Raw genomic sequence first — 20,670 nt, 5'->3', positions numbered from 1 at the left:
AAAATGTGAGTGAGAGTTAAGGGTATAATGAAACATGCTCACTTAGCTGGGAAAATTGGTTTTTCCAAATCATTCACAATGGATGAATTTTTTTTTTTTTCAGGAAAATTTCGCGAGAAGGCGTCCGTCCTTCAAAATATTGCCAAAAAGAAGTGCCAAGTGGAGGACTCGAATGGAGTTGCTGGTAAGTGTTGGTATAAAAAAAAAGGGGAAAAAAAAAGATTTGTGAGGTAAAGTGAATTCACACAGTAAATTATGTACTGAACCTGTGTCTAGCTCTGTTAAATTTGCCATTGCATGTTAAATCATTTGATGAAGTGAACAAGAACCAGCTTTTTCCAATCTGTGTCCAATTTGATCAGGTGCAAAAATCTCCTTAAGTTTACTTGTGCACTTTATAGAAATGAAAGGAAGTATCTAAATATAACTTAATCATATAATACTGTTTGTGATGAATTTACACATGGAGTTTCATTTCAAGTTGGAGATTATGCTAACAGTTCCATATTAGCATATTAGCATCAAAGCAGGGTGGTTGAGTGCAGCTTTGATGTGACCACATAACATATTTAACCCTTTCAAACCCATCTGCTAAACTCCCTCCATTTTTGCCAGTAATTCTCTGCTAACAAACCCACCGTGATAATACAATGTTGTTTTAGACATATACATTAGCTAGAATGTGATAATCTTTCAGATCCCTTAAAAAAAGAGAAAATACTGTAACATATAAAGGTAGGCTACATTTGTGAGGGCTTGAAAGGAACTATATGGGAAGTTTAAAATGTACATTTCCAGACCTTTTAAATTAGCATTCTACAAAAGTGGCACTCATCGCGTGAGGTTCTGAATAAACAGCAGCTAAAGATGCTAGATCTGCCTTAGAAGGATTTATGTGGGGACTTAATCTGCCCATTTAGTAAAATAAAATAAAAAACAACTTCCTCATTACCTTTCTGATTGTGTTACAGATAAAAATCTGCCAAACAGCTCAAGTGTGGAGGTGGACATAACTCCACCGATGAACGGCCCCGCTGGACAGGACGGAGATACGGTGAGACGATGACACTTAATTTAAACACACATGCACCAGGGTTAATGTTTTGGCTGTCAACCTGTCAATCCACTGCTTCTCAGGAATTTTACACAGAAACGAGTATGATCTGGTATTTATAATAGAACAGTCAGTCCAGAAACATATAATAATAATGACAACAATAACATTTCATAAATATTATGTCCAAGATATTATACACAAAATATGCTTACATATTTTTAACAAAACAAACTTTCAAACGTTTTTTTTTTTTTTTTAATGGTTTTTCATGAGTACCTCATTTGTTCTGAACTGTTAAACTAAGTACTGTTCTTCCAAAAAAATCCTCCATGTCCTTTTACATCATCTTTTGCATATTTGAACCCTTTCCAGCAGAGAATGTATGATTTTGAAATGCATATTTTCACACTGAGGACAACTGAGGGACTCAAACACAACTATTGAAAAGGGTTCAAACATTCATTTATGCTCCAGAAGGAAACGTGATCCATTAAAGGGATGATTCACTTTCAAATGAAATTTTGATATGTTTTAGCTTACCTCAAGGGCATCCAAGATGTAGGTGTATCTGACAGTGGCATTATTAACTAAAATGAAAATAAACATTTACTTGAAATAAATGTTAACTAAAATATAACATACATAAAACTTCAACTTATTTTAAGCAACATTTCTCACTTTTATTTGAACATGACTTGCTAAAATAACTAAAACTAAAATTAATGAAAACTATATAGATATTTAAAAAAAAGACAAACTAAAACGACAAAAAGACAACAACATTTCCAAAAACTTAAACTAAAATTAAAATGGAAAAAAATGAAAAAGAAACTAAAAAAAAAAATCCAAAATAGCAACGAAAGCTGTGATAATATTGCAGTGATACTAAAATAAGACGGATTTGCACATGCTACTGTACACTCAACTCATTACGCACATTGATTTCAACACTAAAACGGGACAGAAAGTGAATCATAGCACTGACTTTGGAAACAAAAGTGAAAGCCAAGTCACGGCAGGACTGCAGAAACCTCATGCTTATGATGACTCAATGGAAAACACATTTGAGCATCCGTCTCCCTCCTGCTGGCCTGCATCTCCTCACACACACAAACACACATACACACACACACACACACACACACACACTGCATTCAGAAGATGAAGCACTCTCTTCCTCTGCCCCCTGTTGGCACGGCATCATGCCAGCAGAACAGATGGCCCAGCTTGCACTCAGACCAAGAGAGACCCTCTCAATGTCACCGTGACAACATGCTCACGAGAGCCCATGACTCGTGAACTTTAGATCAACACAAACACAACACTGCTAAACTGGGTTTTATTTTGGCCGGTTTAAGGGTCATCAACTTTCATGCATTTTTTTTCACAAAGTAAAAGTTTTTTTTATTTACTTGTTGTTAGACTTTATTTGGAGTAAACAAGAGCATTTTAAATTATAGATTAGATAGTGATGCTCTGAACGATGTGTTTTAAATGTGATGTGATATATTTTTAAAGAACTAGAGAGATTACATTATGGAAAGTATTTTGGTTCAGTGTGTTTCTACACTGCAATATATATATATATATATATATATATATATATATATATATATATATATATATATATATATATATATATATATATATTGAGAGAGAGAGAGAGAGAGAGAGAGAGAGAGATCAAACCTAAGTGAATTGTGATTAAATCAAAAACATATTTATGCCAGTGGGATCAATACTGTGGGAGTACATCCCAGGTTACGTATGTGACATTTTGGTTACGTAAGGTAACTCTCGTTCCCTTTCAGTCGGAGCCTCTCGTCATCACGTCGACTGGCGAAATTGGGATATTGCTTCGATAGAACAATCTACTTCGAGTGTAAACTAAATGAGCCAGTGCACATTGGCATACAATTATGCAGCTGATCACAACGTGAGTATAATAAGGCAGCAGTTGCAATCCATCCCATGCTCAACTGTGTCTTCTGTGAACTACGAGTTCAGCATGCTCTCTGAAGCTTTGTGTGTTGGCAAGACAGCGCTTCAGCGGTGGTTGTTCCCGAGTCAAGTGGGTTGTGCACTTCAGGCTGCACTATCCCCTGTCGTGTTAAAGGGGGGGTGAAATGCTATTTCATGCATACTGAGTTTTTTACACTGTTAAAGAGTTGGATTCCCATGCTAAACATGGACAAAGTTTCAAAAATTAAGTTGTACATTTGAAGGAGTATTTTTGTTCCTAAAATACTCCTTCCGGTTTGTCACAAGTTTCGGAAAGTTTTTTTCAAGTATGGGTCTGTGTGACGCTAGATGGAGCGGAATTTCCTTATATGGGTCCTGACGCACTTCTGCCGAAAGAGCGCGCTCCCGTATAGCAGAGCACTGAGAGCACAACAGACTTCACTGATCAGAGCGATTCACTGATCAGAGCAAGAGCGTCGCGAAAAGTCACAAAAGAAGTGTGTTTTTGGTTGTCAGGGCAAGACAACCCTGCACAGATTACCAAAAAAAAAAAAAATAGCATTAAGGGACCAGTGGATGGAGTTTATTTTTACAGAGCATCAACGGAGTTGTGCAAGTGTTTCTGTTTGTTCCCTGCATTTCGAAGATGCTTGTTCACAAGGCCCAGTTCACGACGGATTTGCGTATCGTTTATTTCTTAAGGATGATGCAATCCCAAGGAAAAAGGGTCACGATCGTGTGTTGGAACCGCAGGCTGTGAGTAAAACTGCTTCAAATATCTCTGCCTCCTTGTTAGTGCGTCCCCTCCCATGTCAGAGACCCGGGTTCGAGCCCCGCTCTGAGCGAGTCGTTGCTGCTGCTGCTTTCGTTCAGTTTCAGCCTCTGGATCTGATTCTGGATCATAAATAAACGGCTGAATCTGACTGCAAGCCATGGTTTGTTTTGGATGATGGGTTTTCCCTCACGGTAATGTCACAGCTTCCAGATGCTCTCAACGCAAAAGCCTATTCGCGCTCGTGATTCTTTAGCTCCGCCCACACGTCACGCCTCCAGTCGGTCATGTTTTTCCGGCAAAAATCGGTACAGACTATCTTTCTCTTATGAATATAATAAAACTAAAGACTTTTTGGAGTTATGAAGGATGCAGTACTACTCTATATGTACTCAAGATTAACAGGATATTGAGTGAAAACGAGCATTTCACCCCCCCCCCCCCTTTAAAAAAGTAATTTATATAGCACTTTAAACAAAAAATATTGCGCAAAGTAACTAAAACTCCATTGGTGACATAATGGAGAAAAAAAACCTTGGGAGAAACCAGGCTCAGTTGGGGGGCCAGTTCTCCTCAGACCAGACAAACCCAGCAGTTCAATTCCAGGCTGCAGTTAAGTCAGTTTGTGCAGAAGAATCATCTGTTTCCTGTGGTCTTGTCCTGGTGGTCATCTGAGATAGTGTCTTTAAAGGGGATCTGTATCTGGGGCTCTAGTCCTGGTCTCAGCTGTCTTTCAGGGATGTAGAGGTCCTTTCTAGGTGCTGATCCACCATCTGATCTGGAAATTTACTGGATCTGGGTGACTGCAGTGACCCTCTGAACCCTTCTAATGGGAATCTCTCAAGGAAAGCTATCGAGCAAGGAGATTAGGTCTGAGAACCATACTCGACCTGGCCAGAATGGGACTACTAACAGTAGACGAACCCCGTCCCAGTGCACTCTCTCCGGAACTCGCCGGAATCAGATAAATTGGGGAAAAGGCATACAGACCTATGCCATAGCATCGAGCCCCATTGAAGCCACATGAGTCTGGGAGAACCAAAGGGGGCAGTGCAATGTTATCTGAGCCACAAACAGATCCACACGGGCCTGGCCAAATATTCTCCATATCTGCTTCACCACCTCGGGGGTGAAGCCTCCGTTCCCTGGTCCTAGGCTCCTGCCTCAAAAGGATGTCTGCTTCCATATTGAGGTCCCCAGGAATGTGAACAGGACCACAGAGGGATCTGGTACGCTAGTTTATACAATCGGCGTGAGAGCAGACCTCCTTGGTGGTTGATATAAGATACCCAGTGTTGGGCAAGCCACTTGGAAAATGTAGTGAGCTAAGCTACCAGTTACTCTACAGTAAATGAAGCTTCACTACACTGAAGCTACCCCCCCCCCCCCCTCCCGGGAAATGTAGCAAGCTAAGCTACATAAACAGTAGCTTGCTACATCTAAGCTACTTTTAAAATTACATTTTTATGTTGAATACGTTTTATTCAATGCTATTCAAGACAGTGCTATCTCAGTGCTTAAAACTGTCAGTCAAACAGATAGGCAGGTGTAATTGTTTAGATTAATAGTTTTTTGTGTTCCTTATCAATTTGGCAACAAAAACATCAAAATACATGTAATTAACAATGTGCGCACAAGTAAGTGTATGCACCTGTTGCATGGGCATGCTTAATATACTGTAGGACTTTGCAGAACAAAATGCAAGACCTCCAAACAGTCCAAAAAATAAATAAATGGCCAGGCTGGCCCAAAAATATATTGCAGTATATTGGAAAATATCATGTAATATATTAGGCATATATTCTTATATATATTTATTTTTTCCAATATATTGCAATATATTGAAAGCGGCAATCATTTGTATATTTTGCAATATATTATATAATATATGTGTCATCAATATATTATTAAATGTATTCAAATATATAAAATATTAGAAATAAAAAGGAAAATAATATATTACAATATATCACAATCTATTTTAAGAAATATATTGGTAAATATATTTTCCTTTCGTAAGGGGGACCCTGCTAATTTTTACAAGCAGCATCTGAAAACATATTTTCTCTCTGTTATCTCGGTCAGTGCCATGTACTTGTCGAGGTACGGCCACGGCGACTCACTCCTCGGGGTTAACTGTTCTCTGACTTCATCCTATGCCATTATTTCATCAAATAATTTTTTGCGTGACTGGCCAAGGAGTGGTACCATCCGGAGCAGAAGGTGGCGGTAATGCATCATAAAGATGGTTGGTTGCTATCCACCGTAAACACGAACAAGATGAAGTAGCGCCGTCGCGTCACTACTGATCCAGGATCAGCGATCTTAGCAGTTGTATTTCCTGATTTGAGTTTGAGCTTCAGAAATACTTGTGAAAATGTAGCTTGTGTGGAAGCTACTGCACTACTTGGTAAAAAAAAAAAAAAAAGAGCTTCGCTACTGAAAAGATATTTGATTCAGAAAGTAGTGAAGCTACGACCAAGCTACTGAGAAATGTAGTTAAACTAGTAGCTTCGCTGCTTGTAGCGTAGCTACTGCCCAACACTGAAGATACCACTGCTGTGTTGTCGGTGTGCATGAACACATGGTGATTTCTTAGGTCTGGGAGAAAATGTATGAATACTTGAAATATGGCAAACATCTTCAGGCAGATGATGTGCCACATGTGAGGGCGACCATGCCACAGACCGCAGATGGGGTGGCCACTCATGTCTGCACCCCAAACGGTGAGGAACACATCCATTTCTAGCATTAAACGCAGACAAGGAGCTCCCATCAACGGTCACTGAGACAAAAAAAAAACAAGCATCACGACTTGAGCCACCACTGTAGGCATCTCATGTACAGCAGGACGCACCTGCCATCAAACCCAGTAGTTTCTGAAACTGCTTGACAGTGAGTGACCGGCCTTCTTTGACTTCTTTGACTGCTGGATCGACTCGATCTGAGCAGGGGATATTTGTGTGTGCATCGTGGTTGAATCCCACACTATAAGTGGTCCTCTGTAACAGAGAACAGGAACAGGCTTCCGATCCCAGAGAGCGAGTGGATCTGGCAGGTGAGGACGGAGATAGGAACTCGTCCGTTTCTGTTCCCTCCGCAGATCCATCTGCGAACACCACCAGTGCATGAGCCATGAGCAATGTGACCAATGTGGGCAGTCGGCAGTCGGGTGACTCAGGAGACACAAACTGTGGACTCCTCTCGTGATGTAGTGTGGACAGGGTGGAACGCACAATCTGAAACATGATCTGCTTTCGCCCGGATGTCAATCTCTCAGCCTTTTTTACATGTTGGAACTTTTTATGTTACTGATTGTGCTACTTGACAGTTATCAATAAATTTATAGATTTAAATCGATAGATTTAAGTAAAAAATAAATAGACTCACAATGGTATGACTGATATACACACACAGAGCTTTGCTTAATGACAGAAAAGATAATGCCCCATCTCTCATGCTTTTATAGCATCCTGGTCATTATGTCACCCACCTATGATGTCTCACCCATCCATTGGACTGATTACACATGTGATTCATAGCTGGTCATGCTGAAGGGCATTCCCATTGCGTTTTCCAATGCAGTTCAAGTTCCTGAAAGGGATCCTATATGATATATCCAAGATGTAGCTGAGTTTGTTTCTTCATCAGATTTGATTCTGCAGTGAATGGGTGTTGTCAAATTTCTTGGTGTTGGTCTGGCCTGAATCAGGAGAGAAATTTGCACAGATCAACCACCTTTTCTGATCTAAAACAGCTCTAAACTAATATAAGAGAGTCAACAAGATTCACTTTTTCACTAGAGGAAGCTTTATTATCCGACACACAGTTAATTCCATTCGGCTATGTTAATAATTATAGCAAAAAAATTTCAATATATAAACACAATTCTCATTTGTACAGCAATATAGTGTAAATCCAAGTAACTTTTTACCTTAGTCATAATCTGATGGTATAACACACATAATCTGTAGCATGGCCTCACTTGCTTCAATTTTTGTTTGCGTTGCATTAAAAATGGCATCTATTCAGACAAATTAGATCTTTTATTGACTAATAATAATTATATAAATAATTGATTATTGATTATATATATAATCATATTTTTTAATAATACAGCCCTCTCATGTGTGCCAAATCAAACAATGCATTATGGATGAAAGGAAAGATTCCTACTTTTAGGATCTTTTTTATGTCTGGACAAATTGTCCTGGAAGTTGCTAAAAAAAGAGAAGGAGGGACATGAGAGGAGATGAGAGAATGATAGCAAAGCCATCAGTGAACCCTCGTGTGTGTAAAATCATACAATAAATTTTTGATGAAGAGAAAGATTCCTACTTTTAGGATTATGTGATGTCTGGACATACTGTACTGGAATATTTCTAAAAATAAAGACGTATTTGATATTCTGTAGTAGTGTTGTCAAAAATAACAATATTTCGGTAAGTATTGATACTAAAATATCTGAACAGTACCAATACTAATTTCTTTAAGTTTCGATACACGAAAACCATCTGAGCTCTCACATTCACTTCTCTTCAAAGGTGTGTTGACAAACACCACACATGGCCGCAGTGCCATTCTTGCTGGTTAAACAGCAAACATGAATAGAAAGATGGCGAGTGTGGCACCCCCGCGACCAGCTTTGGCTGATAAAGTACAAAGCAGATCTCAATGACACGCAGTGCACCTGTGTTTGACATGAGTTGAGCTCTAAGGCGCACAACTCACCATTGCTTTCTCTCACACACGCGCGTGTGTGTGTGTGTGTAAGAGAGAGAGAGAGAGAGAGTCTTACATACAAGCAGAATTGACGCGCTAAATGATATTCTTTGTTGTATGTTCCTGTTTGTTGTATTTTCCTTGTTTTCCTGTAAAAATTAGAAGTGGGCAGAACTAATGCGCAAACAGACTCTCATTGGCTGGTGCTCGCCTACTGAGCAAATCAGTTTGACCGAAGGCTATATATATATATATATATATATATATATATGTTGTATTTATTTAAGAAGAAAAAGAAAAAAAAAATATTGTGGCAGTTTTTTCTCTGTGGTATCGAAAATGGTATCGAATAACAATATTTTTCAAGGTATCGTATTGAAGTTTGAAATTCCAGTATCATGACAACAATATTCTGTAGTTTCAACAGCCACAATGAGCATTCAAACTTATGTTAGGCCATCATTTAAATTTAACCTGTTTATGGAATTGCTTTTCATACTTTTTGATGCCACCGATGTTATGGTCCCTTTCTTTCTATATATACACACATACATGTGCATCTCAAGAAATTCATTCATGAAAAATACTCACGTATTAAATAAGTTCAATGCACACAGACTGAATTCAGCCGCATTTCAACCACAGGAACTTTACCCAAGAACTAAGGATTTGGGGCTGGTACTCTGTGTTTCCACCGCAGGAACCAGGAACTAAATAAAGTTCCGGGTAAAAAAAATGCCCCTCAGAAAGTCCCTGCTTGCGAGGTAGTACTTTTTCAAAGCTCTGGAACTTTCGGGGGCGGGACTTGGGTGTTAAACATGCTGATTGGTTCAGTTCATGTAACATTGTGATTCAACCACCTTTTATTTGGATCATTTTCAAAATATTACTGTTATTATGTCATGAAATGTAATTTTAAAAGTATTTCAGGTGAGAATGTAGTTGTTTAAAACTCAAAGATAGCGCCTATTTAAAAATGTGTTTCGCCGATCTCAGAGACGATGAGCTCCACTCGATCAGCGGGAGCTCAGTGATCATCTATCCGACGAGAAGCAGCCTCACCTCGGCTAGACCTTCTGATATGTGCCGCTGGCTCTGATGTGTCTTTAGTGGTTAAACATAAAATATCATTTGGGGTAAATCTAACAGGTAATCTTTGGTCTTAATTCAATTTATCTATATGTTAAAATGAAAATAAGAAAGGCAAATTTGTATAATATTTTGTTTCATTTCATGACTAAGTAAATTTCTGCAAGTAGAATTTCCCTGAACTAAGTGGAATTTGTTTGTTTACTGTTGTAAAAATATGCTATTTATAGCCTTTTACATCGCTGCACAAGTTAGCATTTCAGATGTATATTTTTCAATATTGTTATACACATGCCCCAAATCTCAAGAAAATAACATACCAACAAATCTATCAACGTAATTGTGTGTTTATTGTTTGGATATTCCATGGGTACAGAGGTTTCTCAGTGTTGTTGAGGTCAGATATCAACGCTGAAGAGTACAGGAAGCATGTGGCACGATGTGACGTTGTCCTGTTTTGGGACTCTAAAGGTTTACAAGGAGAAGGACCAGTCAGAGTCTGTCTGAGTCACAGTGCAAGCATGGAGCACTGCACACACACACACACACACACAGCGATGGGAGCGGAGAGTATTCTCTCTCTCACACACACACACTATGCAGCTGAAGGTGACATAAAAAAATATATATATATCTAAAAATATTCTCAACCAACAGCTATTTTTAGTTGAAGAAAATATATCATTGGTGTTGAAGCAGAAGAGGAAACATTGAAATGTAACTGAGAATCAGTTACTGATGTTTATTCAGACTCTTCCTTTACATCCAGAAACATAGTGACAAACAACATTCAACATTTCAACATATATTGTTTAATTAAACTTCATTGCATTTGTATGAAACATTCATTTAAAATGGATGCATTGTTTATGTTGTGTACGTATTAATCCGAACGTGTGTTAGAACTCTTGCTGTCTATGGAGGGTCAGAGAGCTCTCAGAATTCATCAAAAATATCTTAATTATAATTTGTGTTCTGAAGAGAAACAACGGTTTTACATGTTTGGCCTAGAGAGTAAGTAATTAATGACAGAATTTACATTTTTGGGTGAACTATTCTGTACGGCTCTGTCCTGCACATCATCAAAACCTCTCCTCCTTTAACACATGGCTTATCACCATAGTAACTGCTCTTAAAGGGAAACACACACATTCTGATTGCCTGCTCTCACACAAACTTGACCCTCCACACGTTCAGTGCAGCTGTTTCTGAGCAGCCTGAAGAGAGAAAGAGCGAGAACAGTGGAGACAGGAGGAGTTTGTTTCTGCTCCGTCTGAGCAGCTTCATCGCAGCAGTGATTCTGAGGTGTCTGACAGAGCATCTCTCAGGATCTGCATTCACTGTAACACACCACTGATACGGAAACACACACACACGGCTGATTCTTTGGCACTTGGGTTTATGGTGGTGTTATTTTATTTATTTTTTTTAAATACTAGTATAGTTTATATTAATATATTGAATTATTTTATTATATTTATAGTTTTTGTTTTAATGTAAAAATACTTTTTTCTTTCAGTGTTGCTGTAGCATCATTGACATATGGTTTTTAATATTCTGAATAAGTTCATATTTTCTTTATATTTTCAGTTTTTATTTAGATTTTAAAGTATATATGATACAAATAACAAAAATAATATAAAAAAAACTAATTCATTAACATGACAACACATGACAAAATCACTAAAACTTTAGCTAAAACAAAATATATATATATATATATATATATATATATATATATATATATATATATATATATATATATATATTAATAAGTTAAAAAAATAAGATTTTATTTCAGTTCATGATTATTTTAAGCATTTTTTTTTTTTTATGGTTTTAGTTTATTGCGTGATAATAACCCTGGTTTATAGCTGCATTTAAACATTACATGTTCTGACACAAGCTCCTCCATCCCGCAGGATTTACACAAGCTTTAATTGGAGAAACAGAAGCCCAGTCTAATTTATCGGAGTACTTTGTGTTTGTTGAAGATAATTGGAGATGTTGACATCTCACACATTCTCTCTGATCAGGGTGAAGAGGATGATGAGGAAGATCAGCCTCTGAGCCTGTCTTGGCCTGAGACGAAACGCAAGCGTTTCACGTATCTCTTGATCCTGCCCATAGTCTTGCCTCTGTGGATCACGCTGCCGGACGTCCGGAAGGCTGTGAGTTTCCGTCTAAACAGTGTTTGATGTAGATGTGAGAACTGTGATTAACCATGAGATGATTCATGTGTTTTTCTTCAGCGTTCCAAGAAGTTTTTTCCCATTACGTTCCTTGGAGCGATTTGCTGGATCGCGGGATACTCCTATCTGATGGTGTGGTGGGCTCATCAGGTAAGACCAGACAGGACAACAGACACAACTAGTTCACATCAGGGCTTTTATATCTTTATTCAGAGCATTTGACCTTGGTTATCCATTTGTTGGATGTCGATATATTTTGACAAACCCTTGTGAGAAGTGGGCTTAATGGTATCGAATGTGCACTCATATTGTACTTGTATTTTTTATATTAAAATAGGCTACTTGCAGATAATATGCCCCAATTTCATTCGAACGCGAATTCGCGTCAAACGTGTAAATGCACAAAAAGCACAATTCGCGCCAGACACTCAATTTACTTCATTCGAACTAATGAGGCAATTGCGCTTCTGCCGCGCTGCACTAAATGCCTTCGCACTGCGAGACCTCCAGACGTGTTTAAACGCATCTTTACATTGACTAAACATTGAAATCATTCCCGCCAGATGCTTTATTTGTTTGGTTTGAACGCAGCAACTTGGAACTAAAGATTTATATCTTTATTCAGAACATTTGACCTTGGTTATCCATTTGTTGGAGATTATTATTTTTTTATATTTTGAAAAAACCCTTGTGAGAAGTGTGCTTATAAATTAGGGGGAAAATAGTAAAAAATGGCAGGAAGATAAACGTGTACATGACTCAAAAGTGAAATGTGTATTTACAACACACTCTTCCAAGAGAGGTCCTTTTTATTCCTGTATCTATAGAAATATGAACTTGTGTCATATAGCTCTGGCTGACTGCTCAGACAATATCAGTCGTTCCTCCATGTTGAATAATTGACTCCGGGCGGGCCTGCCTTCACAGCAGCAAGCAGGCTCCTGATTGGATAACACCACGCGAATTGATGCCAAAGTTCAAATTTTTCAACTTGGGCGTCAGACGCGAATTCACTCAATTCACTTAATTCGCACTAACGAAGAAAATTTGTTTCTGCCGCGCTGCACTAAATGCCTTCGCACCGCGAGACCTCCAGACGTGTTAAAACGTGTCTTTACATTGACTTAACGTTGAAATCATTCGCGCCAGACGCTCTATTCACGTTTGTTGTGAACGCAGCAACTTGGAACTAAAGATTGACTCTAAAGTTCGAACTAAAGATTTTGTGGACCAGCTCGACTGGTTGCTTCCTGAGAACCAGCCCAAAAGAACAATTAGTTCAAGAACCAAACATCACTAATGATTAGGTGCAATTATAACATCCACTTTCAAAGGATTCACACATCTTGTTGATTCCAGTTTCATCACAAAAGCAATACTCCGCAACAGCAGCTGTGTCTTCATTCTGAGAATCATTATCCTCAGATGAAAGTGTTACTCTGTTACTATGAAACAGGGAGGGAACACCACACATTTTCCATTTCATTATAATGAATAAAACCATGCCAAAGATTCAAATCAATCATCTAGTTTCATTGTGATGTATAAAGCCTCAAACATCTTTGGTCACGTGATCATGGAGATTTGATACAAGCCTCAACAGTCTTTCAAACATGTCTGCTTCAATACAGTAAAACAGGCTTCAGAGCCTCAGTGTCAAACGTCCCATCTCCCAACAACTAAACCTGTAACATTAATAGTATATTAATAGCATAAATTTAATCCAACTTTAAATAGAAATCACATTAAATTATATTAAATGCTAAAAATAAATAAATAAAATATTTAAGTCCTACTTAAGTAAGTTAAAACACTCTTTGTTTGTTTGATGTCATGGAGTCTTTTAAATTCTTGCCACAGCTGAGAAGTAATCTTCCATTGATAGTGTGTTATGATGTTAAACTCAATGGTGATTTGAGGCCATATTTGTATGATTGTTTATTGTTCATACCTCTGCAGGTTGGAGAGACTATAGGAATCACTGAGGAGATCATGGGACTGACGATTTTGGCGGCGGGAACCTCCATCCCTGATCTGATCACCAGTGTCATTGTGGCCCGAAGGGGTCTGGGAGACATGGCAGTGTCCAGCTCTGTGGGCTCCAACATATTTGACATCACTGTGGGGTACGCTTTGTTTTATTTTAAGAAATTAATACTTTTCTTCAGCAAGCAGACATTAAATTGATCAAAATTACAGTAAAGATGTTGCAAAAAATATATTTAAATTAAATGCTGTTGTTTTGGCCTTATATCATGGTTTTGGCCTTATTTCATGGTTTCCACAAAAATATTATGCTGCACAACTGTTTTCAACACTGATAATAATCAGAAATGTTTCTTGAGCAGCAAATCAGCATCTTAGAATGAGTTCTGAATATCATGTGACACTAAAGACTGGAGGAATGATGCTGAAAATACAGCTTTGATCTCAGGAATAAATTACACTTTACAATATATTGACATAGTAACCAGCTATTTTAAATTGTAATAATATAATTTTTTTTACAGTTTTAACTGTATTTTAAATTAAATGTTGATTTAGTGAGCATATAAACAGTGTGCACTCTTTAATGTAAAATGAAAACTTTTACTTTTAAATCATTTTTTAATAAGCTCCTGTGTTTTAATTAACTTATTTTTGTGCTGACATGCTAAAGCACATGTGACTTTCTTGATTATCTGTAAACTAGCATTTAAAGTTAATACATTTTAATTGTTTTGCATCATTACAAAAGTTTAATTACAATTATATTTAAGAGTATGACAAACATTTCAATAGAAATTACATCAAAGTATGTTTTAGTTGGATCATAAATGCTTGTGAACACATCCAGCAGTACTTTAACCATATTTCAAACACGACAGAAGTAATTTTAATATAACATATAAAGATGAACTTAAGTCCTACTTAAGTGGGTCAAAATACTATATTGCATTCGATAGCAATTTAAAACTATTTTAATTTAATTACAATGAACGTAGTTGTCTAAAAGCGTTATATTCATTTTGCACGCAGGTTTATTTTTTTGAAAGAATGTTATTTTGTATTTCATCGTGCTGTATTGTGCATTGAGTGGCTCACTCAGTTTGAGTTTTGCACAGTTTTAATGTTCAGTGTTTCTTTGTTTCTCAGGTTACCGCTCCCATGGCTGCTGTACTCCATTATAAACGGTATGAGCCCGGTTCAGGTGAGTAGCAACGGTCTGTTCTGCGCCATCGTGCTGCTCTTCATAATGCTGCTCTTCGTCATCATCTCCATCGCCGCCTGTAAGTGGAAGATGAGCAAACTGCTGGGCTTCATCATGTTCCTGCTCTACATGGTCTTCCTGGTGGTCAGCGTCCTGCTGGAGGACAAGGTCATCGTCTGCCCCATCTCGGTCTGATGACCCTTCCTGCTGACTTTAACTTACCTCCGTAGGCATTTTTCCCAGCCTCCTTCACACTTCATCTAAAACCCTGAGTTCATGGGGTTTTACACACTTTAATATTAATATTTGTCTTGCTTTCCTGGAAAATATCGAAACATCCTAAACAAATATCTAAACAAAGAGCATCGCTGAACTGTACTTAAGAAGCAAAACTCTTTTTCAGAGAAAATATCTTGACTTAAGTTTTATTTATTTATTTTTGTCTCATTTTAAGCTCAAACTTCATTAGATATACAATTAGACTTTTCTTGAAAAAATGATTTGGCTGCAATTAATTATATATAAATATGTATTCTAAAAAAAATTCTTACTTAGTGTCTTTGTTTTGTTTTCCAGTGCAAATATCTGAGCACTCTTAAATTTATTGAGAGTGGAAATTTCTTAAGAAAATTAAGTCTTGTTTTCTTCAATGGGTGAATTTCATTTTGAATGTCAGTGTTATTTTAGTATCATTGACAAATTATTATATTTTTTATTCATATTTTGAATCAATATTTAATTTTGCCTAAAGTTTGGGTATTTTTTTATTCATCTTTATTTTAGTTTTAGTTGTTTTAGTCCACCAAGTTAAACTAAATTAAAATAAAAAAGTTGCCTTGACAACAAGCCACAATTATATAATACTTTTACTTGAATACTTGTGGCCCTGGAGCACAAAAGCAGTCTTAAGCAATAGCCCAAAAAATATGTTATGGGTCAAAATTATCGTTAGGATATTAAGAAAAGATCATGTTCCAAAGAGACATTTTGTAACTTTCCTATCGTAAATATTTAAAAATGTAATTTTTGATTAGTAATATATTCATATGGACAAATTCAAAGGTGATTTTTTTGCTCCCTCAGATTCAATATTTTCAAATAGTTGCATCTCTGCCAGATATTGTCCGATCTTAATGAACCATGCATCAACGGAAAGCTATTCAGCTTTCAGATGTTTAAATCTCAGTTTATAAAAATGTACACTTAAGACTGGTTTTGTGGTACAGGCTCACATTTTATTTAACCTTTATAATGTCAAATAACAGAAATGATAGTGTTATGGTTTTAGTTTTTCTTTCAGTTTCAGTTAGCTATACTAACCCTGGTTCATGCTAAAAGCAATAAGTGTGGAAAGAAAAATAATCTTGTTTTCCCTTTGATTTATTATTAATTTATTTTTATTTGGCTACTGATTCCATGTTTTACTTTAACTTTGTTATTATTATTTTTTTACATTTGTAAATATATTAAATCTTGTTGCTCTTGATTTAGAGATGTTTAGGTCTGTATTTGATTTGTACTTGAAAACATGGCAAAATTACTAAGAATTTTTCTTCTTCTAGAAAACAAGTATTCATTTAATAATAATGTAAACTTTTTTGTGCACCACTCATTGAAGTGCAGTTAGACTAGAGCTGTAACGGTGCACCAAACTGGCATTGGTCGATAACTCTTGTACAGAATCCTTTGAACTGGATGAGATTCATCGACACGGTGTTAAAACCTTTATACAGGTTATCGTGTTTTTCTTTTTTACTTTCAAACAACATGCACCACAGCTGTGGTCAAAGCCAAAGGGCAAAGCGGATGAAGCTCTGTGATCAGAAAGATTTTTGGTTGTGTTAATCACTCTGTAGGGAGCGGTGATGATTTCTGCGCAGACAGACGCTGTGATTACAGCAGGCAGCGTTTGCTCATTTCTCAGTCTCTGCAGGCCGTTTGTTCACACTGTGAATGTGCTGCACTGATGAATAATCACTGGATTGGAACAATTATTCTGTGATATGACAGATATAGTGTCCAAAATTATTTTTATTTTGCGTGAGTTGATGGCTATTGTTCATTGTTTTTATTCTTTCTATTATGTTTATATGCTAATAACATATTAAGGACATGAAAAGAAAACCACATTTCTTGTAATAAATAGAAGTATGGTGAATTCTGCATGTTCGGTGATTTCTATATGTTTGAATATTTATTTAACCAAATGGTACACAACATCAAACTGGCCCTAAAACTGAGAATCTGTGAACTGTTACTTCCCCAGCTTTAAAAAAATCACAAATGCTGGTTGATGATGTATTTTAGATGTTGAATGTTGTTCAAACACCTCCTGAAATATTACGGCTCTTTGGTTTGGTTTGGTTTGGTTTAGCTTCAGATCATGGTGAAAGTACATTTGTGAAATGTATTGGCAGCCACTTTATTTGAAATCGTGGCAAATAATATCTTGAAGGTTGTTATGGATCCAGGGTGACACACGGGAATGTTTATTAAAAGAAAACACTGATTATGTATAAGATATTAGAAAGATATGTATATTTTTATTTACATTTTGCATGTATGTCAAGAGGCCAAGTAGCCACATACAGTTGAATTTGAACATACTGTTTACCTTTCAATTAATTTACATTTTTATATATATCTTGTTCATTTAATAGCAGTTTAGAGGAATTTGAGCTGCAGTATTGATTGTAAAAAAAAAAAAAAAAAAGATATTGCTGCCTCATTCACACTGAAGGAGACTACAATTAGCCTACTGCATGCTGCTTCCCCAATCGTTATTATTCACCCATTTATGGAAAAGTCATGTTGAATAATATTATAAACACGAGGGAAATGTATAGTTGCTTATAGTCTATAGTTAAGTGTTGAAACTAGAAATCATTAGACATATATAGCATTGCCAGCTGCTCAAACCACGTGCAGTGATTTCCCTCAATAGTCTGCGTTCACACTACACGGATTCGGATTGAAACCAGATCGGAGATGATAGAGATGTGCTAGAAAAGACATTTACGAGTAGGCAATGCATGCATGAAAATGTGTAGCCAATCAATTCAAGATGTGCTCATTGCTTTACTGTAAGATTCAAAGACAACGTATTTACTTAATGATTTGCGTAAAATGTCCTTTGGTAACGAATGAGTGTTAATGTGCTAGCGCTGTCTAAACCTTTCCTAGAGATGTAAAAACACACATTTATTAAGAGTAGCGCGAGCCATGTTACACTAATGGTGCTTTAGGACTCGATCTTTGTAATCTGTACAGACACACACTAACTAGTGGAGAACTCACTGATCAAGAAGATTCACATACTGTACACTAGCATGAAACCAATAGTGATTTTATTTGTGGAGGCAGGCGTTTTATTTGTGTTTTGAAGACATTTTGGCGTGACAGAAACCTGAACGCAGCTGCTGTGTATATACCTGAGCAAACACTGCCCTCTAGTGTGTAGTAGGACTTTATTTTTGTAGGAAGTTTCTAGGTGTAAACCTAGGCCTGTTGATGCACCTTTTCTTAATGAGCAGGCAAAGCATGCACAAACTTAGAAATGCTTCTCAATCTCTTTTACTGTACTAAATACTTATATTATAGGGAAGAAATGCAATGTCCTTGTCAGTCCAATCATATTTATTCCTTCAGAAGAAGCTCTTATCCAGATTGCTGAATGTGGGTTATGTTTTATTTTCATTTCTCTGGTCCACGAATGCAATCTTGTAAGGCTTTAATTATTTTCTGAGCCGATATAGCTAACTAGAAGTGTATTTTAACAGGTCTGGACTGAGCAAAGAAATGTGTGAATGTGTAATAAATATATGAATGTGGAGATACTGATATGAGCTGAGTTTTCCAAAAGCAACATAGTTGATCATAGCTCCATTGGTTTCAATGATTACGATGCTTTTGGGAAACGCAGCCCTGAACTAATGTAATTTATGATATTTATTATAAATAGAGAAAAAAAAAAAATTCTCAACCATTGAAAGGTTTTGATAAAAATGAAGACAAAGTTGGTATTAAAAGAGTTATATAAGAAATGTAGCTGTTTAAAAATGAGCTTATTAAAAAAAGCTATTTTTTAAACAGCTACGATGCTTATATCAGTTTCAATACCAACTTATATATATATATATATATATATATATATATATATATATATATATATATATATATATTCAGATTTACATGTCAGTAATCATTTCTATCCTTGCTAGTTACACCATAGTATTTATTAATTTTCTGAATGAACATATGCTTTCATAATAGTTTTGTATATTTTTCTGTTTTATATAAGTATTTTGTCTAATAAGAGGGCTGTACACACTGTTCTAGTGCCCCTTTCTGGCAGGGTATGGATTATTATGATAAATTTTTATTGATTTATTTATTTGTGTCAAACAGCATTAATATGCACTTTGCATTTATATTTGTCTGTTTAATTATTGTCTGTTTGCTCTTAATGAGGCTGAAGTTGAATGTTTGGCCTGAATTTACACAAATCTGGAGTGACTGCATGCTGGATTTTCTCCATTTTTACACGTACACACACAACTCATCTGGACTTTAAAGGAATGAAAACACTGATTCTGATCACTTTTTTCTGGCTTCATTTCTTAGCATTTGTAGATGGCCCTGTTTCTGTCTCCACTGTTGTCTTAATTCATAAAACTGCACTTTTGTACTGAATTATGAGATTCATACCTGCATGTCTCCATCACTCTGTTTAATGTCCCATTTCACTAGTGTTCATGTGGGTTATTTCAAATGTAAATATATACAGATACTAATAGAGATAAGAATATAGAGAAACTGTCAATGCAAAGTATGTGATAAAAGAAATAAAGGCTTAATATAAGGGCAGCTTGTCCGTGGTGAATTAAGTTTTTCATGGAATCAGCTGCTGCTAAGATATAAAGTCTAAATAAAGTTGAAACACACTGACATGATTCTCTCATTTCTTTATTCTACAAATCTAATATGCAAGAAATATATCTCATGAGCAGGTAAGTAGTTTGTACGCCATTGTTATATTGGCACACTGCAATCAACAGTTTTAAAATAATGCTAAAAAGATTTGACAACCCTGACATAACTAATGTGTTAAGTCATTGAATGGGGAAAACTATAATGTGGCAATTTAGAGGTACATAGATAAAGTAGTTGGTTTATGGATGGGCATTGTTAACAACTTAAACACTGTTTGTGAACCTATAGTCAGTGCACAGCTGATGCGATGCAAACTATGCTAATTCATATTTTATTACATTTGTGTGGCTTTTACTTTTTGCTTGCAAACTCTTTTTGATTTGAGGTCCAGTTGTTGTGGCTTCCAGTTACTTCCACTACAAAAAAAAAAAAAAAAAAGAAAGAGTATGACTTTATTTATTTTTTATTTATGTGAAATAAATTAGTCACTGAGGAATGATTAAAAGAGAAAAGTTTGCATTCCTGGAGTGAGAGGGAGACATTTTGGGCCACCAAGTGGACTCTGCAGGTTATTGTTCATTGAACAGAATGTAAGCTCAAATGTAAGTTCACCCCCCCCCCCCCCCCCCCCCAAAATAAAAAGCATAAAATAGCATTGAAATAGTGAACAAAGAGAAGTGTTTGAGACAAGGGCATAGGTTACATATGAGCAGAACATCAGAGGTTGAAGTGGAAAAAAGTGGCAGTACTCAAC

General features: G+C 36.4%; 2 protein-coding genes across 5 annotated transcripts in view; both read left to right on the top strand.

Annotated features, from left to right (window-relative positions):
* LOC113098808 (sodium/potassium/calcium exchanger 2-like) overlaps nucleotides 1-18,785 on the top strand; it is a 48,237-nt gene extending 29,452 nt beyond the window's left edge. For all 4 annotated transcript variants that reach the window (XM_026263901.1, XM_026263900.1, XM_026263898.1 and 1 more), the window contains 6 exons: nucleotides 104-184; nucleotides 972-1,054; nucleotides 11,639-11,773; nucleotides 11,855-11,944; nucleotides 13,754-13,920; nucleotides 14,930-18,785. In XM_026263901.1, the coding sequence (XP_026119686.1) occupies nucleotides 104-184; nucleotides 972-1,054; nucleotides 11,639-11,773; nucleotides 11,855-11,944; nucleotides 13,754-13,920; nucleotides 14,930-15,179 (806 nt within the window). In that variant the 3' untranslated portion in view covers nucleotides 15,180-18,785. The remainder of the gene's footprint in view (nucleotides 1-103; nucleotides 185-971; nucleotides 1,055-11,638; nucleotides 11,774-11,854; nucleotides 11,945-13,753; nucleotides 13,921-14,929) is intronic.
* LOC113098810 (uncharacterized) overlaps nucleotides 1-20,670 on the top strand; it is a 167,310-nt gene that overhangs the window by 94,181 nt on the left and 52,459 nt on the right. The gene's annotated exons all lie outside the window — the stretch shown is intronic.

The sequence above is a fragment of the Carassius auratus genome, unplaced genomic scaffold (assembly GCF_003368295.1).
Source record: "Carassius auratus strain Wakin unplaced genomic scaffold, ASM336829v1 scaf_tig00216683, whole genome shotgun sequence".
Lineage (NCBI taxonomy): Eukaryota > Metazoa > Chordata > Actinopteri > Cypriniformes > Cyprinidae > Carassius > Carassius auratus.
Note: the sequence above shows the minus strand (reverse complement) of the source record. Positions and strands in the feature narration are given on the sequence as shown.